Here is a 24,324-nt window from a genome sequence, read left to right as displayed (position 1 = left end):
TTTGATTTGAATTTCACATTCATCTCATGTGCATGGGAAGGGTTCGCATCTGATGCGGGGGGTTCTTCAATCAACTTTAAGAAAGGGTTTTCGGAGTGCCATATGGTAAATACTATCTTGTAGATGGGGGATATGCAAACACTCCTTTTTGTTGCCCCATATAGAGGAGTTTCTTACCATCTCAGTGAATATCGGAGGTGAGGGTCGAGTACTGTATATGCTGATTATAAGGAGTTATTTAATCATTCTCATGTCCTCCTTCGTGACCACATAGAAAGGTCCATTGGTGTCTTAAAGAAGCGATTTCCCATCCTCAAAGTGGCACCTTTTATCCCATAGAGACTCAGGTTTTGATTCCATCAACAGCAGTTTCATTTCATAACATGATTAGAGGTTTAAATGGTGAAGATGGATGGTTAGATTAGCACTCAACTAACATCAATTCTAGACCAATTTGTTGAATTACCAGAGGTAGATAGCAATTATCAGTATAGTAGTTAGTCCAATGCTGGAAATGCTCTTAGAGATCAAATTGCTATGCAGATGTGGAATGATTATAATAATCATTAGTATTATTTTGATGTAATAGTCATTGGCTATTGTATACTATGTAGTCATGGCTAGAGCTTCGTGGAATATGAACTATGAGAAGATTCTTGTTGACATCTTGCACGAGCACAATCATGTGAAGTAACATGGCTAGAATGGTTGGGCACCATAAGGTTGGCGTTCTATGACACAAATGTTCAGTGAGAAGTGCCCGTTGGCTAAGTTTACAAAGACATAGATTCAGGAAAAAGAAAGAAACTTAAGGCAAATTATAAGGTGTTGAAGGAAGCTCGCAAGAAAAGTGGTGTTGGATGGAATGAGGCCATGGGTATGATCATCGTGGAACCACCAATATGGGAAAATATAATTGTCGTAAGTTTTTGACTAACCATTCTTATTTCATTTGACTAATCATTTTTATTTACTTTTGATTTTGGTTACAATCTAATTGCAGTATACTTTTTTCTATAATGAATAGAGTAATCCAAAGGTCAAGAAATTTCAGTCAAGGCCATTCTCTTTGTATAATCACTTGTCAGCACTCTATGATGGCAGCTGTGCCACCGGTGATCTCAATTTTACATCAACTCAGCAAAATACATCATCCTGACAACAATTATATATTCAAGATGAAGTTGAAGCTATGAGCTCTTTCAGGATTGATGATGACCCTAGGGTTAACCCTAATTTGAACCAAATCTCTTCAAATTTGCATGGGTTGGCAGCTTCAAGTACCCATGTTGAGATTGGTGGACATGAACGCACCCCGACATCTTTAGAACAATGAGTGGAGAGTCATGGAAGGAAGCGTAAGAAAATTCAGATTGCTGGGGTTCTTGAGGAATATTTGGATTACAAAAGGCAACATAATGATAAGTTGCTTGATGTGGTAAATCAGATTGATCAGCAAGATGAGGGATGTAACAAGAAGGAAGAATATTGTATTGGGAAGTGTGTTCGTGTGTTAGAGTCGATGGAAGAGTTAACTAAAGAGGAGATGGCAGCGGCAATGAGCATGTTTAAGTGTGAGGAGAACAGAGAAATATTTCTGAACAGCCAGAGGCCACGTGTCCGATTGTTGTGGCTTAGGAACGAGATCGACAGGCAGGTAGTTATATAAAGCACTCAATTTCTACAACTTTTTTTGCTTCATGGCCACATTTACTAATTTCTGCAATATTTTCAGATGTGATGTCCTTGACTTAGGTGTTAGATGCAATAGCCTTCAGTTGTCTGGTAAGCAAAAAATCATTCAACAATCTTCTTTCAACCAATAACAGATTGAAAAATAGCATTGTTCCTTACAAAGTTGCAGACTGAAAAATGCATGCTAGCCATATAAAGAATTTCTTATGTATATTATTTCTAAATGCTTGTTTGGTGCTGAAAGCTTGCCTTGCTATTGGTGCTGACAACTTGTTGTTGCTGCAGGCCTTACTTATTCTATGCATCAGTTTCATCTCAGAACGCCAGCCGGAAGGCAACATTTTCAAGACTTTATATTCCTCTGCATCTATACCACATAGCTCCTTTGATTTCAATGTTGTATCAAATTTGAGGATACCGAGATGTTCAATAACATTTGTATCTGCTGCGCTATCATGGGCCTTGTATAAATTAGTAGTAGACTGGTGGATGTGTCAAGCATTCTGGTGACATTTTTAATAACTTCTATTTTGTTATGTCAGATTTACTTTATATTCATATGCATCTATACCACGTAGCTCCTTTGGTTTCAACGATGTATCATATTTGAGCATACTAAGATGTTCAAGCATATGTATCTACTGCACTATCCTGAGCCTTTTTTAAATTAGTAGGAGTAGAGTGGTTACTACTATCTATAGTTTATTTGAATATATAAATCTGCATCTTGAGTAGATTTGAGTATTTGTCTAAATTTGTCTATAATTTATTTGTTCAACAACATCTATATCTACAATCTATTTCTGTGGTTGAAGAAATATGTTTATTTGAGTGGCATGAATCAAAATATCCTACCAGATTTATGGCAGTTTATTTGAGAAATTTATTTGATTTTTCTGATTTTTACGTTTTCTATTTTACTTGTGATTTCTCCTAGCACCCGATCGTATCTGATTCGTGTCTCTAAAGAGCAGCGAGGCTGCTAATCCATGGCAGTGGCTCCAAAGGGCCACCGGGCAGGGCAACCTCACGGGACAATCCCATCCAGAAAATCTGCATGGCAAGACTTTCCTCTCTCAGATGATGGCTCCTATAGGGTTCTCTGGCCCTGGTTACCAAAGGAGGTTTTAGTGTTTAGAAATAAATAATAAAAATAATTAAATAAATATCTAAATAATTATTTAGATGATATATAAAAACCGTAGCGAAGTATGGTACGGCTAAGCTAGTCTATACTACTCTATTAAGAGTCTAGTGTCAGCGTCCACACCCTGCCCCCGCCCCCACCCCGCCCGTCCTCATCCCGCGCGCTCCGCTCGACTACCAAAATCCCACCGCCCACCTCTGCAATGGCCGCCTCCCGCGCCCCACCCCAACGTGCGGTGTCATCCTCCCTCCCCCCACCCCACCCCGCTCCGTCATCCTCCCTCGGTTTCCCTCCTATCTGCCCTCCGAATCCCGCTCGTGAACCCTAGACACCCTCCGTCGAGATCTCCAAATCCCACTCTCGAACCCCGTGCCCCCGCCCTCGTCCGCCCCACATCGTGCGATGCCCCCGCCGCGAGAGCTCCCCTAGATGGCATGGAGCGTGTCGCCCACGCACTTGCCCTGACCCTGATTGCACACTACCGCCGCTGGATGTCCACGCGCTGGCCCTCTTCATCTCGCTCGCGGTGGTCGTGGTGCAGACCTCGCTGATCATGGTGGAGCGGAGGGCGAAGAAGCGGATGGTGTTCGTGATGAACAAGCTCATGTGGCTGGTGTGCCTCTTCATCTCGGTGGCCTTCATCGCGCTGACCTACGTGGTGGTGGGGCACGACGACTGGTGGCTGGCCTGGTGCACCATGGGCATCGGCGCCGCGATCATGCTCACCACCCTCGGCTCCATGTGCTACTGCATCGTCGCGCACAGGTTGGAGGAGAAGAACACCAGGAAGATCAGGAGGGCCTCCGCGAGCCAGTCCCGCGGCTCGTGGTCCCGATCAGTCGACTCGGACAAGGAGATACTTAACAGCGAGTACAAGACGAAGATGTACGCGCTGTAGGATGGATAGCAAGTGTAACATGACGGATTCTTTTGTACATACCAGTGCTTTTGTTTCGCCACAGGCTGCTCCATGGCATTCGGCTCGGGATGCAGAGGCTGCGGCACCACATCAGTCTTCTTCAACCAAAGGACTGAAGGCCCTTCCTGCGGAACCAAGTTCAGGTCACTTGACCGGTGTGCCTGTTCCTGGGGAGTGAGAGTCTGCTCAACTGTGTGGTTCTTAGCGCCTGAAACCATCAATGGTGATGGAGATAATTCAGCTAGAAATTTAGAATAGAATAAAGTGTCCGGTACAAAATGCATTGTGTCGTGCAGTAGATATGATGATCTTGTACACGAGGATCTCATCGGAGAGAGTGATTTGTTGAATTCTTGTGGGCAGTTTTTTCCCTTGGGAGTTGGGACTTGGGCTTGTGGTCTGTGACGCAGGGAATATATGTGTTGACAAGATGAAAACTGTCACTGATCGGCCATTTCCGAGACTAAATTTGTGTAACTTGTCGACCACCGGAGTGAAATGTGTATCTGCGAATAACGATATAGAGTATGTGTTTGTTAGCGTGTGTTGGTGACCTGCTTTGATTCTTAAATGAGACTAAAATAGGGAAACACATTTAAAGATGACAGACCTTTATTTCTTCAATCTATTTAAGATAGATTGAAGGAGGAATGATACCTTAATTAATAACCTTTGAGACATAATATACAAATGTTCAAGGAAAATCTTAAATGTTATGATCCCTTTATTATTCTTTCTCGATTAAGGTAAGAGAGTCGCAACTTTGGAGACTAGCAACCAGGTTTCCTTTAGAAGGAAAAGTGTCCCTGTATATTACAGTGTACCTCTATTTATATGACGAGGTAGAGTACAACTTCGTATAAAATTATAAACATACTCTCAGTTCATAAACATACATCTATACTATTCTATTAAGACAGTAGTGTCAGCGTCCACACTCAATGCCCCCACCCCCGCGACCACGTCGGCCCGTCCCTAAACTAGCGCGCCCTCGCCCCCATCCGCGTCAAGCGTCACCCGCCACACCCGCCCATCCCAGCGCGATTCTCGCGTCGCAACGCCACACCCGCCCATCCCGGCGCGACCGCGTTATCGCCCTCGACCCTCGCAACATCGCCCTGCTCATCTTCAAGGCCCTCGCCCTTGACCTACAGGGCCACCACCTCCCTGTGATGCGCGTCCTCGCGCCGCCGCGCGCCCAAAGCTCGACCGCGTCGTCTTCGTCAAGCTGGACGTCGGCCACACGCCACCCGTCGTAGCTCCACCTCGCATCTCCGGCATGCTGCACGTCCCACGCAGGCAGTCCGATGAGGCGCGGCGCCTACAAGCAGTGTGTCGACTTCAGCCCCTCGCGCCGCCACCGCGAGGATGGCCTCCTCGCCCTCTGCTGCCTTGACCGCGACGTTGGGCTCTTCAAGCGCCGTCATGACGAGCCTGCTCCTGCCGTCGCTGTCTCCGATTCGACTCCTACACCCTTGAAGTCGACGGTACTGCAATAGAAAAATTGTGGATCTTGCCCACGATGCTCATATCCACCGTGCCCACCGTGCTCCCACCAGCACCCGCTCATGTCCAAGGAACTCTTCGGCTACTTCGTTGCGCCGTCATCTTCCCCATATTATGGTCGCCACACCACTGTCCCTACTGCTCCTGGCGGTCGCCTGCCAACCGCAACGTCGTCGTCTGCAACATCGACGTCGTCGTCCCTTTCTACTCAACAGGCGTCATTTTCTTCGGTCCTCTTGGACACGGCTTCTTCAGCTCTCCTCCAGGCTCCAGCTGCGCCTCGGTCACGTGCCCACTGGTCTCCAGTCGTCGTGTGGTAATCTTCCTGTGATATGCACACTTCTCCCTCTCCCTTTTCAACTGTCGATCAATGAAGAAGGTAGGATTGGGCCGCTGCTCGCCGTGATTTTTGCCAGAGAGGGAGGGCCGACTGGTGGTCGGTGCCACCAGTTCTTAGCGTGGCTTGTTGAGCGTGAGAGACATAGAGATGGGGAAGAAGATGTTGTGGTTGCTGGTGGGAGATGTTGGGGAATGCTCTCTGTTCGTGGGGATGAGTTCCATGCCATGGTTAACTATTTCCCAAAAAATCAGCAGGTTTACCTGGCGTAAGCTACATTTCTTCCTAGACTAACATGCTTGCATTTCCTAAAGGTTTGACAAGAGGATAACTGATGAGTTCCATGCCATGGTTAACTATTTCTTCAAGTGTGCAAGTGCGTCTATGGACTGTATGGTTCTTTGGTTTTTGTTGTTCGCTGAGGTGCAAAGTAGGAAGAAAATGCGGCCCTAACCTTGCAAGCGGGGAATGTATCATTTTTTGGTGCAACTGAAATATGTGGTGTTATTTTTTGTGCACTAACAATTTGTTGAATATTTTGTATACCGTTGCAACGCACGGGCATCTAACTAGTAGTTCAAAATAAACTCAATGGACACCATCTTTCCCAGATTGAATCGTGGACGCCCATAAACAAATTCCCCAGCGTCTCCTCTCCTCTCCTCTCCTTCCCCGGCACCGTGCTCTGTTGTGCTGTTTGGTTCCGTCGCGTCGCGTCCCGTGCTCAGATCAGATCTCTCCTCTCCCCCGACCCCGAGTGGAGTGCCTCCCTCCCCCCCTCCCGCTCCAGACTAGCGGAGAGAGATCTCGGCACCGCCGTTCGTCGCCATGGCGGCGGCCAACGCTCCCATCGCCATGCGCGAGGCGCTCACGGTAATACCTCCGCTACCCTCTCTCCCCTCTCATGCAGTACATATCTCCATCCACTCACCCACTGATCATTCCTTGCTCGTTCTCCGCGCAGCTCACCAGCCTGGGCATCGCGCCGCAGTTCGTCACCTTCACCCACGTCACCATGGAGTCGGAGAAGTACATCTGCGTCCGCGAGACCTCCCCGCAAAACAGTGTCGTCATCATCGACATGGCCATGCCCATGCAGCCGCTCCGACGGCCCATCACCGCCGACTCCGCCCTCATGAACCCCAACACCAGGATCCTCGCCCTGAAAGGTTCGGATTTGCTGCCTCTACCTACCGCCCGCACCTCCTATAGATCTAGCCCTTTCGGTTCTCTCCACTGCGCGGAATCTCATCCTTATCATGCCCATCCTAGCCAAAGTCCTTGTTAAATAGTCAGTTGCCTCTCTAGGAATTCCGCAGCGATCTAAGCTTCTGCTTCCCTACCATGGCAGCCGAATTCTGCACTAGCGACTGACATCAAGCCTTTGCTTGAGATCTGTGCATTAGCTGCCTGCAGGGCTTTATGTATACCTCTCTGTTTGTCTGATCCTGTGTGCAAGCCGTGTAGAATGAACGAGGCTCTGGCAACATGGGACGCTATAATTCTAGCCTGCCATACATTTGTAATCCGTGTAGTCGTTGTCACTGCGATGAGCCAGATCCAGTTCGGTTTAGCATAGAATGGAACCATTAGGATTGTAATTTTACTCTGTTTTAGTCTTCACTGTTGCTGCTCACATTCGATCGACGGCTTCCTACCTGCTTGTTGCTGGGCATTGCTTGCTTAATTTATATTTGAGTATATATTTTGTTAGATGAAGTTCTTACTTGTCAGCAACTCAGCATTGCTGTTGGCTGGGGTACTCTACTATAGTCAGGATATTGATGCTAACAATTCCCAAATCAAATGACTGGTTAAGACATTGAGTAGCTATATATACTGCTTAACATATAGTTTGAGAATAATTGCAACAATGGTAAACATCTGCTGATTTTTTGCAGCCCAAATACCTGGAACAACACAGGATCACCTTCAAATATTTAACATTGAGGCTAAGACTAAGATCAAGTCTCACCAGATGCCGGAGCAGGTACAAAACACTTTCCAATATGACATTTTGCATATGGCTTCTTTTTTCTAGCTGTCAATGAGATGTACTTGAAGTAACATGTTCCATATATTTACTTTTCAACTGCAGGTCGTATTCTGGAAATGGATCACTCCCAAACTGTTGGGTTTGGTGACACAAACATCAGTTTACCACTGGTCGATTGAAGGTGATTCTGAGCCCACCAAGATGTTTGATAGGACGGCTAATCTGGCAAACAATCAGATCATCAACTATCGATGTGACCCAGCGGAGAAGTGGCTTGTACTTATTGGAATTGCACCTGGAGCCCCAGAGGTATTCTCTTACCGAAATTTACTTCTATTTACATCATTACAGCAGAGCACATGTCAAATGAGTGTTGAAAACGAATATTACTGTTGCCCCCGTTCCTGCTGATTTTGTTCGAAATTCCAATCCTCTTACGATAAAAAACAATGTCTCTGTAAAACTCGGTCATTTGTACTTGAACAAAAAGTAGTTTCGTAGTACTTGGTTGGACGTTCTTATCATATTGTCGACTTGTCGTGCCCTCATTTTCGTGCAACCAGAGGCCACAACTGGTGAAGGGAAATATGCAACTTTTCTCTGTTGATCAACAACGTAGCCAGGCACTTGAAGCCCATGCAGCGTCTTTTGCAACATTTAAGGTACCCTTTCAGTTATTTATGATGCTTATTACCTTATATTCTTGTTTTATTTCTGGTATTTAGTAATTTATCAACCTTTCTTTATCTAATCTGTCCAGGTTGTTGGTAATGAGAATCCATCAACCCTTATTTGTTTCGCCTCAAAGACAACTAATGCTGGACAGATCACTTCAAAGTTGCATGTTATTGAACTGGGTGCACAGCCAGGTTTAGATTGATTGTGTTTTTTTATTCTTTCTAGTGCTACATCTCAAACTTCTCATACTGCACCAGTTATTTTTTTTATGTGGGCTTCATTTTCTTTTGAAAGACATTGCAGTATACTGATATCTCCATTCTTTTTATTGATTGTTTCATTGTAGGGAAACCTGGTTTTTCTAAGAAACAAGCCGACCTCTTCTTCCCCCCAGATTTCCAGGATGATTTTCCTGTAGCTATGCAGGTGAACATCTTATGGAAAAAATGTGCACTTCATAGGGTGAAAGATGTGCAATTATTAGAACATCACATAATGGATCTAATATGTTTTTATTCCATTTTTTGCTGCAGGTTTCACAAAAGTATGGGCTTATCTATGTAATTACTAAGCTTGGCCTTTTGTTTGTATATGACTTGGAAACTGCTGCGGCAGTTTACAGAAATAGAATCAGTCCAGACCCTATATTCTTGACGGCAGAATCTTCCTCTACTGGTGGATTTTATGCCATCAACAGAAGGGGGCAGGTTTTACATGCCACAGTTAATGATGCAACTGTTGTACCTTTTGTCAGTGGCCAAGTATGTTCTTCTACACTTTCTGGTCTTCCTTTCCTGATCTATACATTAGGTATTTATTTTAACACAACTTTGATATGCAGTTAAACAACCTTGAGCTTGCTGTGAATCTGGCCAAGAGAGCTAACCTCCCTGGTGCTGAGAACTTGGTATGCTCTATTACTAAGATGCCTTATGTGGATTCTGTTACGTTGGTGGTACTTCCTTGGCTGCATTGATGCTTATTTGCTTGCCTAGTTTTTCTGTGCCGCCTTTTTTCTGTGTCTAATAATATATTTTCTCCTGTAAACTACAGTACTGTTCCTTGCTATACCACTGAACTATGTGACCCTAATTTTCTTGAGAGTCAGTAGGGGCAAGTTTATCAATTGTTATAGTGAAAACGTGGAAGCAAACTAACATAGTTATGTACAGTAAGGCAAAAAGGAGCAACTAGAACTTAATTTATTTGAATTTGTTATCTTGTGAATGTTTGCTTCTTGGTTTATACTTTATAGTCCCATTTATAGTCTGAAACACCAATAATTGAACATTTGGGGTATGGAAACAGCTGCTTTTTCTTGATCATTGACATTGCTGGACGGGTGTTTGTGGCTTATGCTTCTTGGTGAAATGGTGATTCCCAAGAGCTATATGCATGTACCAAATTCTTTTTACCAAAGCTTCACAAAGTCTCAGGGATTTATAAATGTACACACTACACACAAATGTTTTTTTCCCCATTTTCTCTCTTGTAAACTACCACCTTCATGTGTCTTTCAGTAGGCATGTTAGGATCTGGTGAAGTCTTTTGAGATACACTTGATCACCAACTTATCTTACAATATATCAACTGTACAAAATCAATGTCGTAGTGAAAGATAATTGAAAATTGAAATATGAATCTATTCACTAACTTTCATGAACTAAGCATGCACATAATTTGACTTATTTTCAGCCAACTTTATGAAGTTTGACTTATGTTGGCCAAATTTACGAAGTTTGATTTTTTTCAAAGTCTAACACGTCTAGTAAAAATGAACTGATGGAGTATCTCTGAAAAAGTTGGAGCTTCAAAATCATGTACTAGATGTTCATGATCCTCTCATAGAAACTACTTTTCATACATATTATGTTCCCAAACTTCTTTCACCATTATCCTTGCAGCCGTTCAAATGTTGATTCTCTATACTGTTTGTGGAGGCTACAAACTGACTAGTTGAACTTATGTGTCAAGTTTCTGAGTTTTTTCATGGAATTCTGAATTGTACTGCAGGTTGTGCAAAGATTCCAGGAATTGTTTGCACAGACAAAATACAAGGAAGCAGCTGAGCTTGCTGCAGAATCTCCCCAGGGTCTCCTGAGGACGCCTGAGACCGTGGCAAAATTTCAGGTGAGTTTTGTACCTCCTTTCAACAATTGCAACCTCTGTACATTTTTTGTAAAACACATTTAATTCAGTGAAGCAACTACTGTGCTATAACCTTGATAAAATTGCGGGGCCATGTTGATTAAAGCGATTAGTTTTATGTAGTGTGGAAGAGAAACCTTTGGTGCTTACTGTTTACTTATTCATATTATTAGGTAATAGGTACAGACGAGAAAAAATGGTTAATTTTATCACATGTCTCTCCTGCTATCAGGATTGATCTATACACATACAGTTAATCACCTTCCAGTCTAGGCTCCTTAACTTTACTTATTGTTTTGCTTATTAAAATTGCAGAGTGTTCCTGTGCAAGCTGGGCAAACACCCCCACTCTTGCAGTACTTTGGCACATTGCTAACTCGAGGGAAGCTCAATGCCTTTGAGTCGCTTGAGCTATCTCGACTTGTTGTCAATCAGAACAAAAAGAATCTTCTGGAAAATTGGTTGGCAGAAGACAAGCTGGAGTGTAGTGAAGAACTAGGAGATCTTGTCAAGGTAAGATGGATGTCATACCGTGTTTGTTGATTTAATGGATCTTGCTGTACTTTTCCAAATTACATTCACCTGTGTCTTGGTTGTTCGCTAAGTATGTACACTTTTATGTAGACTGTGGACAATGATCTTGCACTGAAAATTTACATAAAGGCTAGGGCAACCCCTAAAGTTGTTGCTGCTTTTGCTGAAAGGAGGGAGTTTGACAAGATACTGATATACTCAAAGCAGGTTTGTTATTTGGTGTTATTGATTCTGTTTTCAGTTGTTACTTGTTATACCTCATTTGAGTTTTGAATTTTGTTTCTACAACTTGGTTCCAGGTTGGGTACACTCCAGATTATCTCTTCCTCCTCCAGACCATCTTGCGTACAGATCCACAGGTGATTGATTGTTTAAAGAAAACTGTTCATTTATAAGACACACACATTCGATACTTTGTTGTGGCTTCATTAACCTCATGAGTTCTTTTCTCACTGTCTATAATACCAGGGAGCTGTGAACTTTGCTCTTATGATGTCACAAATGGAGGGAGGCTGCCCAGTAGATTATAATACAATAACTGATCTTTTCCTTCAGGTATGCTTATATTCATAGGTAACTGTTTTGTTGTCTATTTACATTCCTTGGTTTTATGAGCCCTCCTTATGGAACTTTGCTTTATGCATCTGTTAACAGAGAAATATGATAAGGGAGGCAACAGCTTTTCTGTTGGATGTTCTGAAACCAAACTTGCCAGAGCATGCTTTTCTTCAAACCAAGGTTATCATATTTGCCCTTTGAACATGAATGGTTGCGCTTGGATGTGTACATTTATTTGTTTCTCAGCAGTTCCTGTCTATGAAGTGTAGGTTTTGGAGATAAACTTAGTGACTTACCCAAATGTTGCTGATGCCATTCTTGCTAATGGTATGTTCAGTCATTACGATCGCCCTCGTATTGCTCAGCTGTGTGAAAAGGCTGGTTTGTACTTGCGAGCCCTCCAGGTCAGTGCCTTTGCATTGGTGCAGCTGATATCTCTGCTTTGCTTTCCTGTTTAACTAACCTTACATTTTGTAACGCAGCATTACGCAGAGTTGCCTGATATCAAGCGTGCCATTGTAAATACCCATGCCATTGAACCACAGGTTTGTAGACTTCAGTTATTTTCAGATATCTTCTTTATTTGTTTTTCCCATTAACAACTTCCTTGGACAGGCACTTGTTGAGTTTTTTGGCACCTTGTCAAGAGAGTGGGCTTTGGAATGCATGAAAGACCTTCTACTTGTTAATCTGAGGGGAAATCTTCAGATTGTTGTGCAGGTATTCCTGTTCAGTTTCCATGACCCCTCCCCCTCTCGACCAACCCATTGGCATTTCTTTTCTTCCTTCTTGGTTCTAATTATTGTGAAATCTTGGGGGCATCTACAGGCTGCGAAAGAGTACTCTGAACAGCTAGGGGTTGATGCTTGTATCAAATTATTTGAGCAATTCAAATCTTATGAGGGCCTTTACTTTTTCTTGGGGTCTTATCTGAGCTCCAGGTAATTTCTCATGCTGACATTTAATGCCTTTCTTGAAATTTGTGTCTTTCTCAAAATGTGCTATGCACCTGAGGTTTCTTTACATGCAACAGTGAGGACCCAGAGATCCATTTCAAGTACATAGAAGCAGCAGCAAGGACTGGACAAATCAAAGAAGTTGAACGTGTAACCAGGGAGTCAAACTTCTATGATGCTGAGAAGACAAAGAACTTTTTGATGGAAGCAAAACTACCTGATGCCCGTCCACTGATTAATGTTTGTGACCGCTTTGGTTTTGTGCCAGATCTCACTCACTATCTGTACACAAACAACATGCTTCGATATATCGAAGGCTATGTTCAAAAGGTAGTTGTCTTTCGACTCAGTGTTAATTTGGGCGCTGTGCCTCAATATGCTGAGTATGAGAATGGTTAATTCTTTTTTTCTGGTTTCCAGGTGAATCCCGGGAACGCTCCTTTGGTAGTGGGCCAGTTACTTGATGATGAATGCCCTGAAGATTTTATCAAGGGCTTGATCCTCTCTGTTCGTTCTCTCCTTCCTGTTGAACCACTGGTTGATGAATGTGAGAAGAGGTTTGTTTTTCATATCCCTCAGCTTGCTTAGTCACATGGATCATGCTCCCCCCCTCCGTCTTTTTCTGTTGGTCTCATATGCTTGATATGTGAATCAGGAATCGCCTACGTTTGCTCACTCAATTCCTGGAGCACTTAGTGAGTGAAGGTAGCCAAGATGTGCATGTCCATAATGCTCTTGGTAAAATCATCATTGACAGCAACAACAATCCTGAGCATTTCCTTACTACCAACCCATTTTACGACTCTCGTGTTGTGGGTAAATATTGTGAAAAGCGGGATCCTACACTTGCTGTTGTTGCTTACAGACGTGGACAGTGTGATGATGAACTTATTATTGTCACCAACAAAAACTCATTATTCAAGCTGCAAGCTAGGTATTCAATAATTTTATTGTTGTGACTTGTGACACATGTTCCAAGACCTCCATCAATTGTCTGATGGCTTACATCTTCATATTGCATTTATTTAAAATGACAGGTATGTGGTTGAGAGAATGGATGGTGATCTGTGGGATAAAGTTCTTCAGCCTGAGAATGAATATAGAAGGCAACTCATTGACCAAGTGGTTTCCACTGCATTACCTGAGAGCAAGAGCCCTGAGCAAGTGTCTGCTGCTGTTAAGGCTTTCATGACTGCTGACCTGCCACATGAACTGATTGAGCTTCTTGAAAAAATTGTTCTTCAAAATTCTGCTTTCAGTGGAAATTTCAATCTGCAAAACCTGCTCATCTTGACTGCTATCAAGGCAGATCCATCCAGAGTCATGGATTATGTCAACAGACTTGATAACTTTGATGGGCCTGCTGTTGGAGAAGTTGCTGTTGAAGCACAACTGTATGAGGAGGCTTTTGCTATATTCAAGAAGTTCAACTTAAATGTGCAGGCTGTCGATGTTCTCTTGGACAACATCCGGAGCATAGAAAGAGCTGAGGAATTTGCTTTCCGTGTTGAAGAAGATGCTGTTTGGAGTCAGGTTGCCAAAGCCCAGTTACGTGAAGGTCTTGTCAGTGAAGCAATTGAGTCCTTCATTCGTGCAGATGATGCTGCACACTTCCTTGATGTCATCCGTGCTGCGGAGGAAGCTAATGTGTACAATGATTTAGTGAAGTACCTTCTGATGGTAAGGCAAAAGGCACGGGAACCCAAAGTCGATGGAGAACTCATCTTTGCATATGCTAAGATTGACAGGCTCAGTGATATTGAGGAATTCATTCTTATGCCAAATGTTGCCAACCTTCAAAATGTTGGCGACCGTCTGTATGATGAAGAACTATATGAAGCTGCAAAAATCATCTATGCTTTCATTTCAAACTGGGCTAAGCTGGCTGTTACCCTGGTTAAGCTGAAGCAGTTCCAAGGTGCTGTGGATGCTGCTCGCAAGGCTAACAGTGCCAAAACATGGAAGGAGGTCTGCTTTGCTTGTGTTGACGCCGAGGAGTTCCGTCTTGCACAAATTTGTGGTCTCAATATTATTATTCAGGTATACAAGTAGGAGCACATACTTGATAATTTTTTCTAGTCTGTTTTATAACAGAGCTTCTATGATCTATTTCTGTCTGACATGTCTGATTTTGTATTTTTGTTTAGGTTGATGACTTGGAAGAAGTCAGTGAGTACTACCAGAATAGAGGATGCTTCAGTGAACTTATTGCTCTCATGGAGAGTGGTCTTGGACTTGAACGTGCACACATGGGCATCTTCACAGAATTGGGAGTTCTGTATGCTAGATACCGCTCTGAGAAGCTTATGGAGCACATCAAACTTTTCTCCACCCGTCTCAATATTCCTAAGCTTATTCGAGCCTGTGATGAACAGCAGCACTGGAAAGAACTTACCTACCTGTACATACAGTATGATGAATTTGACAATGCAGTCACCACTATTATGAACCACTCTCCTGATGCATGGGATCATATGCAGTTCAAGGATGTTTGCGTTAAAGTTGCAAACGTTGAGCTATATTACAAGGCAGTTCACTTCTATTTGCAAGAGCATCCTGATCTCATCAATGATATGCTGAATGTGCTTGCACTTCGTTTAGATCATACCAGAGTTGTAGACATAATGCGCAAGGTTAGCATCTGAATGGAAATTTATTTCCTTAGCGCACTTTGAATAGAAGCCCTGTTTCAAATTCCTTCCAAAATCTTACTGTCTTGTTGCTCTTTGGACAGGCTGGTCAATTGCATCTTGTGAAACCATATATGGTTGCAGTTCAGAGTAATAATGTCTCTGCTGTGAATGAAGCCTTGAATGAGCTTTATGTTGAAGAGGAAGACTATGAGAGACTCCGTGAATCAGTTGACATGCATGACAACTTTGACCAAATAGGTCTTGCCCAGAAGGTACAAAACAGCCAGATGCGCAGTGCCTATTGTTGTTGTTGTAATGGTGTGATGCTTATTGTTACTGTTTTCAATTTAATTACCTGTGTTCATTTCTTGAGCAGCTGGAGAAGCATGAATTGCTTGAGATGAGGAGGATTGCTGCCTACATTTACAAGAAGGCTGGCAGGTGGAAGCAATCCATTGCTCTATCAAAGAAAGATAACATGTACAAGGATTGTATGGAGACATGCTCACAATCTGGTGACCGTGAACTGTCAGAGGACTTGCTTGTGTATTTTATCGAGCAGGTTTGGTTGAAACCCATTCTATTGACTGATAATATGAGACTAGCGATAAGCTAATTCATAAGGTCCTAGTCTGTCTACTTGGCATTGCATTCTGATTAGCAAATCCATCCATTCATGTAACACAGGGTAAGAAAGAATGCTTTGCTTCTTGCCTCTTCATTTGCTACGACCTGATCCGGCCGGATGTCGCTCTTGAGCTTGCGTGGATGAACAACATGTTGGACTTTGCCTTCCCATACCTGTTGCAGGTAACTTACTTCTGTCCATATCTGACGGTGATGTTTGTTTATGTATAATTTACTATGGTAACATCCATGCTGCGTGTGCAGTTCATCCGTGAATACACTAGCAAGGTGGATGATTTAGTGAAGGACAGAATTGAGTCACAGAATGAAGAAAGAGTCAAAGAGAAGGAGGAGAAAGATCTTGTTGCTCAGCAGGTACATCTAAATCTTCATTCACATGTTCTGTTCGTGTAATTAATCATTTCATCCTGAGGCAGTTGGCATGACAAGTTACGTTCCATTTTGCAGAACATGTATGCGCAATTGCTTCCTCTTGCTTTGCCTGCTCCGCCAATGCCTGGCATGGGTGGCCCTCCACCTCCGATGGGTGGGATGGGCATGCCTCCAATGGGTGGAATGGGTATGCCGCCGATGGGCCCTGGTCCGATGCCAGCATTCGGGATGCCAGCAATGGGAAGCTACTGAGATGTTTTTGCAGAGAGCTTAGACGATGATTTGAATCGTCCCTGTGTAAGCGAAGGTGGAAACTTCATTGGAGTTGTAGATGGTTACAGTTTGGAATTAATATTCTTTATGGTACCAGAATTTTTTTGGCAAGTGAAACCTTAGCCAGAGTCTGAGAATTGCAACCTGTTATACCGTAGGATCGGATAGGATGAGGGTGATTAGGTTGGTTGAGCGAGCTGTTGAAAGCTGGTATCATTTGTATAGTGTGATGAAAACTTTGTAGACATTTTGCTTGTATAATACTCCTACTTGTTGGCACAGTGAAGGACAAACAAATGTATGCTGACTTGTTATGTCCTCCTGATTGCAATTTGTTAGTATGTGTTTTCTTGAAGAAGACAGTAACATTCGACAGATACTCGTGTCTGTCCATTTTTATGACATTTTTATGATGTTGGTTTTCATCGCAATACTTGATACCATATGGCAAAGGAGGCTAAAATGGAAAGGTATATTGTCAGGTAGTACTACTAAGACGTGTCGAAGAATAATACTCCTATGTTAAATTTTATACTTTCAGCATCTGGTATGTTTTTTTTTCTCACTAGCAAGGAGATGCGTTTTCGTTCGTTTCAACTTTATTATATCTTGTTTATTGTATTCCTTTATTTCAATTTTATAATAGGCATAGAAGGGATGGATTTTCTTAGTTTCATGGCTTCCACTGTCATCGTGACCTTCACATTTAAATTATAAAAATACTAAAATTATGTATAAATAGAGATTCAAATCATGGTTGTTAACTTTAAATCCACATTTAGCAGAATATACGTTTTTATGTTTTATATTCTATACTTAATTATAAATGAAATGAAGTCGTAGTAATATACAAACACTTTTCTAGTGTTTATCTAAAATCAAACTCAAATGCAGCGTAAAAATCACCAGGGATACAAGAACTAGACCCATCAACAACAATTCCATGGAACATTTTTGCTAAGGCCCCGTCTGTTTCGTTAGAATTGAATTCCATTTTGATAATTGTAATTTAGACAAAACTAATTAAGTTTATATATTTATATATGTAATATATTTGTATATTATCATAAATCATATAAGAGAGATAGCTATATACTACATTTATGTTATAGCGAAACAAATAGATGAGTGTGCTATAAGTTGTACATCGGAAATTAACATGTAAATCTATAGAATCAATTTCCATATCTTACCCATGAATTTGAGTTAGTCTTATATGATAACTTTGGAAAGTGGTGGAATGTCACATTCTAAAAAATAGACTATTCTATTAGTAAGATTCCAATTCCTCGAAATGAAAGGAAACAAACGAGACCTAATTGTTCCATGTATGTAGAAATCGCATGTTGAAACTTCCTGCACTCTTTTCTTTTCTGCAATAAAAGGTAACACACATTTTAGCTATCAGTTGTAAGGGTTTCATGTACATAGATATATGACACAAGTGTACTAACCTCTATATGAGTCTTCCAGAATGAATTCGAAGCTATAACTACACCATCAGCCCTTCTTCCTAACTCACTTTGATTGTTAAGAAACAACCAAAAAGAGTACAAGGCCATACACTGAGTCCATCTATTCTTAAATTGTTTGGTGTCGTGTCTGAGTCCTGTCTTAGAAAAGAATTCTTCCTTTATCAGGTTGTATCCTCTGGTTGTCATTGTACCATTTAGACAGTTCCCAGCTCTAATTTGGTCAACACATAAATCACATAATATTTATGTGTTCTCTTCATTTCAATTGGCCTTGTCAAAACGAGGCTTTTGTATGTAACAACTACGGAATATGAACAAAAGTTAAAAACAATCATTATAAATCACTATAGATTTTTTGCTAATGGGAATGCTGGAACCCCTGCCAAGAAACTATTTCCTTTATTAGATATTAAAAAGATTTTGGAATTTGCAATGTCGTAAGTGCTCCAATCTGGTTCAGGAGGATTTGAGGTTTTTGACAATTTTGGTTTAGCAGGTTTGACAACTCCAAAGTTATATTATAAATCAGATTGATCTTAATGAAACATATTTTAACATAGACAATCCATTATTGCCAAGAAGGATAATCTGTTAGAAGCAATTAAGTGACCAACTAATTTTATGTATATGATTAATAAGCATGAATTCCTGTAACATGCCCTCCACGGTTAGGACCATTAACATGTATGAAATTCATGTGTTGCTTGCAAAGGAATAGGGGAGTATAGAAACACTATAATTTGGCAAAGTGGTGCATCAATTAACAAAAGAATCACGTTTAATCACAGATAACAGTGCACCCTTAAATTCATGTGTGATGAACTAACAGATGATGAAACTGAATTCATCAAATAAAACAGAAATAGTACTTAAATAGAGTAACTCATGTGTGATGAACATACAGATCTTGTTTAATGTCCACTTGAGGCACATACAATTCATTATAGCAAACACAGTAAAACATTGTAATCAAGACATGAAATTTTTTCTTACCACTGGAGCTCGAGAATCCATTTCATTGGTTGGTTCATCTCCAAAATCTTCAATGAGGACAGGGTCAATAGGTGCAGAAATAGCTGATCGACCTCCACCACGACTACTAGTGCCTCTCCCCCTAACTCCACGGCAACCTCAAATTGCACCTCGGGCATGAGAAATAGGAGCTGAAATGGATCTGGTGGATTGAAATAGTGTGCGCGCTGATCTACCACGACCAAGAGGAGGCAAACCTAGGTCGGATCCACCATCACCTGACTGGAGAACATCTTGGTAGGATGAGAGATATGGAAAATCGGTACCCTGGGACTAGGAGTTTAGATCAAGAGCTTCAATGCGGTTGCGAGGTGCTGGGACATTGATGCGTGGTGGCAGAGCAAACGACGACTGCGAGAAGGTGCCAAAGTCGTCGTCCTCGGGAGCTTCATGACCAGTGCGGCTCCTGGACGTCGATGAAGAGCAACTGAAAGTCGCCTAGAGGGGGGGTGAATAGGGCGAAACTGAAATTTACAAATATAAACACAACTACAAGCCGGGTTAGCGTTAGTAATAAAGAAACGAGTCCGCGAGAGAGGGCGCAAAACAAATCCCAAGTGAATAAGCAAGTGAGACACGGAGATTTGTTTTACCGAGGTTCGGTTCTTTCAAACCTACTCCCCGTTGAGGAGGCCACAAAGGCCGGGTCTCTTTCAACCCTTCCCTCTCTCACACGATCCACGGATCGAGTGAGCTTTCTCTTCTCAATCACTTGGAACACAAAGTTCCCACAAGGACCACCACAAGATTGGTGTCTCTTGCCTCAATTACAAGTGAGTTTGATCGCAATGAAAGAATCAAGAAGGAAGAAAGCAATCCAAGCGCAAGAGCTCGAAAGAACACAAGCAAATCACTCTCTCTAGTCACTATGGCGTTGTGTGGAGTTTGGAGAGGATTTGATCTCTTTGGTGTGTCTAGAATTGAATGCTAGAGCTCTTGTAGTAGTTGGGAAGTGGAAAAACTTGGATTCCAATGAATGGTGGGGTGGTTGGGGTATTTATAGCCCCAACCACCAAAAGTGGCCGTTGGGAGGCTGTCTGCTCGATGGCGCACCGGACAGTCCGGTGCACACCGGACAGTCCGGTGCCCCCTGCCACGTCATCACTGCCGTTGGATTCTGACCGTTGGAGCTTCTGACCTATGGGCCCGCCTGGGTGTCCGGTGCACACCGGACAACTCCTGTTCATTGTCCGGTGCGCCGGAATGGGCGCGCCTGACTTCTGCGCGCGCAGAGCGCGCATTAATTGCTCTGCAGGTAGCCGTTGGCGCGAGGTAGCCGTTGCTCCGGAGTCGCACCGGACAGTCCGGTGCACACCGGACAGTCCGGTGAATTATAGCGGACTAGCCGTTGAAGTTTCCCGAAGCTGGCGAGTTCCTGAGGCCGACCTCCCTTGGCGCACCGGACACTGTCCGGTGTTCACCGGACAGTCCGGTGAATTATAGCGGAGTCCCCTCTAGAAATTCCCGAAGGTGGCGAGTTTGAGTTGGAGTCCTCTGGTGCACCGGACACTGTCCGGTGTACACCAAACAGTCCGGTGCTCCTAGACCAGAGTGCCTTCGGTTGCCTCTTTGCTCCTTTGTTGAATCCAAAACTTGGTCTTTTTATTGGTTGAGTGTGAACCTTTTACACCTGTATAATCTATACACTTGGGCAAACTAGTTAGTTCAATAAATTTGTGTTGGGCAATTCAACCACCAAAATTAATTAGGGAATAGGTGTAAGCCTAATTCCCTTTCAATCTCCCCTTTTTGGTGATTGATGCCAACACAAACCAAAGCAAATATAGAAGTGCATAATTGAACTAGTTTGCATAATGTAAGTGTAAAGGTTGCTTGGAATTGAGCTACTATAAATACTTACAAGATATGCATGGATTGTTTCTTTCTTATATAACATTTTGGACCACGTTTGCACCACATGTTTTGTTTTTGCAAACTCTTTTGTAAATCCTTTTCAAAGTTCTTTTGCAAATAGTCAAAGGTAGTGAATAAGAATTTTGCAAAGCATTTTCAAGATTCCTAGAAATCATTAGTCATAGCATGTGAAAAGAGACATGATCAAAGGTATATAAAATGAGCTATGTGTGCAATCTAGCAAAAGAAATTCCTAGAATCAAGAATATTTAGCTCATGCCTAAGTTTGTTAAAAGATTGTTCGTCAAGAGGCTTGGTAAAGATATCGGCTAATTGATCTTTAGTATTAATATATGAAATCTCGATATCTCCCTTTTGTTGGTGATCCCTAAGAAAATGATACCGAATGGCTATGTGCTTAGTGCGGCTATGCTCGACGGGATTGTCGGCCATCTTGATTGCACTCTCATTATCACATAGCAAAGGGACTTTGGTTAATTTGTAACCGTAGTCCCGCAGGGTTTGCCTCATCCAAAGTAATTGCGCGCAACAATGACCTGCGGCAATATACTCGGCTTCGGCGGTTGAAAGAGCGACGGAATTTTGCTTCTTTGAAGCCCAAGACACCAAGGATCTTCCCAAGAACTGGCAAGTCCCCGATGTGCTCTTCCTATTGATTTTACACCCTGCCCAATCGGCATCGGAATAACCAATTAAATCAAAAGTGGATCCCCTAGGATACCAAAGCCCAAACTTAGGAGTATAAGCCAAATATCTCAAGATTCGTTTCACGGCCGTAAGGTGAGCTTCCTTAGGGTCGGCTTGGAATCTTGCACACATGCATACAGAAAGCATAATATCCGGTCGAGATGCACATAAATATAGCAAAGAACCTATCATCGACCGGTATACCTTTTGATCCACGGACTTACCTCCCGTGTCGAGGTCGAGATGCCCATTAGTTCCCATGGGTGTCTTGATGGGCTTGGCATCCTTCATCCCAAACTTGTTTAGAATGTCTTGAGTGTACTTCGTTTGGCTAATGAAGGTGCCCTCTTGGAGTTGTTTGACTTGGAATCCTAGAAAATACTTCAACTCCCCCATCATTGACATCTCGAATTTCTGTGTCATAATCCTACTAAACTCTTCACATGTAGACTCGTTAGTAGACCCAAATATAATATCATCAACATAAATTTGGCATACAAACAAGTCATTTTCAAGAGTTTTAGTAAAGAGTGTAGGATCGGCCTTTCCGACTTTGAATCCATTTGCAATAAGGAAATCTCTAAGGCATTCATACCATGCTCTTGGGGCTTGCTTGAGCCCATAAAGCGCCTTAGAGAGCTTATAGACATGGTTAGGATACTCACTGTCTTCAAAGCCGGGAGGTTGCTCAACATAGACCTCTTCCTTGATTGGTCCATTGAGGAAGGCACTTTTCACGTCCATTTGATAAAGCTTAAAGCCATGGTAAGTAGCATAGGCTAATAATATGCGAATTGACTCAAGCCTAGCTACGGGTGCATAGGTTTCACCGAAATCCAAACCTTCGATTTGGGAGTATCCTTTGGCCACAAGTCGAGCTTTGTTCCTTGTCACCACACCATGCTCGTCTTGCTTGTTGCGGAAGACCCATTTGGTTCCTACAACATTTTGATTAGGACGTGGAACTAAATGCCATACCTCATTCCTGGTGAAGTTGTTGAGCTCCTCTTGCATCGCCACCACCCAATCCGAATCTTGGAGTGCTTCCTCTACCCTGTGTGGCTCAATAGAGGAAACAAACGAGTAATGTTCACAAAAATGTGCAACACGAGATCGAGTAGTTACCCCCTTATGAATGTCGCCGAGGATGGTGTCGACGGGGTGATCTCGTTGAATTGCTTGATGGACTCTTGGGTGTGGCGGCCTTGGTTCTTGCTCATCCTCCTTTTCTTGATCATTTGCATCTCCCCCTTGATCATTGCCATCATGTTGAGGTGGCTCATCTTCTTGAACTTGTCCTTCATCAATTTGAGCTTCATCCTCATTTTGAGTTGGTGGAGATGCTTGCGTGGAGGAGGATGGTTGATCTTGTGCATTTGGAGACTCTTCGGATTCCTTAGGACACACATCCCCAATGGACATGTTCCTTAGCGCGATGCATGGAGCCTCTTCTTCACCTATCTCATCAAGATCAACTTGCTCTACTTGAGAGCCGTTAGTCTCATCAAACACAACGTCACAAGAAACTTCAACTTGTCCAGAGGACTTGTTAAAGACTCTATATGCCCTTGTGTTTGAATCATATCCTAGTAAAAAACCTTCTACAGTTTTAGGAGCAAACTTCGATTTTCTACCTCTTTTAACAAGAATAAAGCATTTGCTACCAAAAACTCTAAAATATGAAATATTTGGCTTTTTACCGGTTAGGAGTTCGTATGATGTCTTCTTGAGGATTCGGTGTAGATATAATCGGTTGATGGCGTAGCAGGCGGTGTTGACCGCCTCGGCCCAAAACCGATCCGAAGTCTTGTACTCATCAAGCATGGTTCTTGCCATGTCCAATAGAGTTCGATTCTTCCTCTCCACTACACCATTTTGTTGTGGCGTGTAGGGAGAAGAGAACTCATGCTTGATGCCCTCCTCCTCAAGAAAGCCTTCAATTTGAGAGTTCTTGAACTCCGTCCCGTTGTCGCTTCTTATTTTCTTGATCCTTAAGCCAAACTCATTTTGAGCCCGTCTCAAGAATCCCTTTAAGGTCTCTTGGGTTTGAGATTTTTCTTGTAAAAAGAATACCCAAGCGAAGCGAGAATAATCATCCACAATAACTAGACAGTACTTACTCCCGCCGATGCTTATGTAAGCAATCGGGCCGAATAGGTCCATGTGTAGGAGCTCTAGTGGCCTGTCGGTCGTCATTATGTTCTTATGCGGATGATGGGTGCCAACTTGCTTTCCTGCTTGGCATGCGCTACAAATCCGGTCTTTCTCAAAATGAACATTTGTTAGTCCTAAAATGTGTTCTCCCTTTAGAAGCTTATGAAGATTCTTCATCCCAACATGGGCTAGTCGGCGGTGCCAGAGCCAACCCATGTTAGTCTTAGCAATTAAGCAAGTGTCGAGTTCAGCTCTATCAAAATCTACCAAGTATAGCTGACCCTCTAACACTCCCTTAAATGCTATTGAATCATCACTTCTTCTAAAGACAGTGACACCTACATCAGTGAATAGACAGTTGTAGCCCATTTGACATAATTGAGAAACAGAAAGCAAGTTGTAATCTAAAGAATCAACAAGAAAAACATTGGAAATGGAATGGTCAGGAGATATAGCAATTTTACCCAAACCTTTGACCAAACCCTGATTTCCATCCCCGAATGTGATCGCTCTTTGGGGATCTTGGTTTTTCTCATATGAGGAGAACATCTTTTTCTCCCCAGTCATGTGGTTTGTGCACCCGCTGTCGAGTATCCAACTTGAGCCCCCGGATGCATAAACCTACAAAACAAGTTTAGTTCTTGACTTTAGGTACCCAAATGGTTTTGGGTCCTTTGGCATTAGACACAAGAACTTTGGGT

At 42.7% G+C, this 24,324-nt stretch overlaps 2 protein-coding genes and 1 pseudogene across 3 annotated transcripts; all 3 read left to right on the top strand.

Annotated features, from left to right (window-relative positions):
- The first annotated feature begins 502 nt into the window (after positions 1–502).
- LOC103649014 (uncharacterized) lies at positions 503–1,689 on the top strand (annotated as a pseudogene).
- Positions 1,690–2,989: 1,300 nt separating this feature from the next.
- On the top strand, positions 2,990–4,284 carry LOC103649013 (ankyrin repeat-containing protein At5g02620-like). The gene has a single exon (XM_035965376.1). It carries the CDS (start codon positions 3,396–3,398, stop codon positions 3,738–3,740), a length of 345 nt encoding a protein of 114 aa, XP_035821269.1. The 5' UTR covers positions 2,990–3,395; the 3' UTR covers positions 3,741–4,284.
- A 1,890-nt stretch (positions 4,285–6,174) lies between these two features.
- Positions 6,175–16,823, top strand: LOC100193501 (uncharacterized). 2 transcript variants are annotated; one of them, NM_001358758.1, is made up of 29 exons: positions 6,277–6,477; positions 6,569–6,773; positions 7,506–7,594; positions 7,703–7,909; positions 8,164–8,262; positions 8,361–8,469; positions 8,625–8,704; positions 8,812–9,039; positions 9,120–9,185; positions 10,292–10,408; positions 10,742–10,939; positions 11,051–11,167; positions 11,260–11,319; positions 11,429–11,515; positions 11,615–11,698; positions 11,788–11,922; positions 12,001–12,063; positions 12,134–12,238; positions 12,347–12,459; positions 12,552–12,804; positions 12,895–13,031; positions 13,130–13,408; positions 13,512–14,514; positions 14,622–15,107; positions 15,209–15,379; positions 15,484–15,669; positions 15,795–15,917; positions 15,999–16,109; positions 16,203–16,771. In NM_001358758.1, the coding sequence occupies exons 1-29, from the start codon at positions 6,433–6,435 to the stop codon at positions 16,377–16,379; spliced, it is 5,133 nt and encodes a 1,710-aa protein (NP_001345687.1). In that variant the 5' UTR covers positions 6,277–6,432; the 3' UTR covers positions 16,380–16,771. The 2 variants fall into 2 exon arrangements, with proteins under 2 accessions (XP_008667181.1, NP_001345687.1); XM_008668959.4 differs by having other exon boundaries at positions 6,175–6,477; positions 12,134–12,459; positions 16,203–16,823.
- Positions 16,824–24,324: the final 7,501 nt, after the last annotated feature.

The sequence above is a fragment of the Zea mays genome, chromosome 2 (assembly GCF_902167145.1).
Source record: "Zea mays cultivar B73 chromosome 2, Zm-B73-REFERENCE-NAM-5.0, whole genome shotgun sequence".
Classification (NCBI taxonomy): domain Eukaryota; kingdom Viridiplantae; phylum Streptophyta; class Magnoliopsida; order Poales; family Poaceae; genus Zea; species Zea mays.
The sequence above is the reverse complement of the archived record's forward strand: the minus strand, read 5'-3'. Positions and strand labels throughout refer to the sequence as shown.

What these genes read in the sequence shown, in the direction of transcription:
- LOC103649013 (XM_035965376.1), top strand. Translation starts at nt 3,396, where the DNA reads ATGGTGGAGCGGAGGGCGAAGAAGCGGATGGTGTTCGTGATGAACAAG.
- LOC100193501 (XM_008668959.4), top strand. Translation starts at nt 6,433, where the DNA reads ATGGCGGCGGCCAACGCTCCCATCGCCATGCGCGAGGCGCTCACG. An exon ending in TGAACTGGGTGCACAGCCAG is followed by an intron (nt 8,470 to 8,624) that starts GTTTAGATTGAT and finishes GTTTCATTGTAG; the next exon opens with GGAAACCTGGTTTTTCTAAG. An exon ending in TTGTGTATTTTATCGAGCAG is followed by an intron (nt 15,670 to 15,794) that starts GTTTGGTTGAAA and finishes CATGTAACACAG; the next exon opens with GGTAAGAAAGAATGCTTTGC.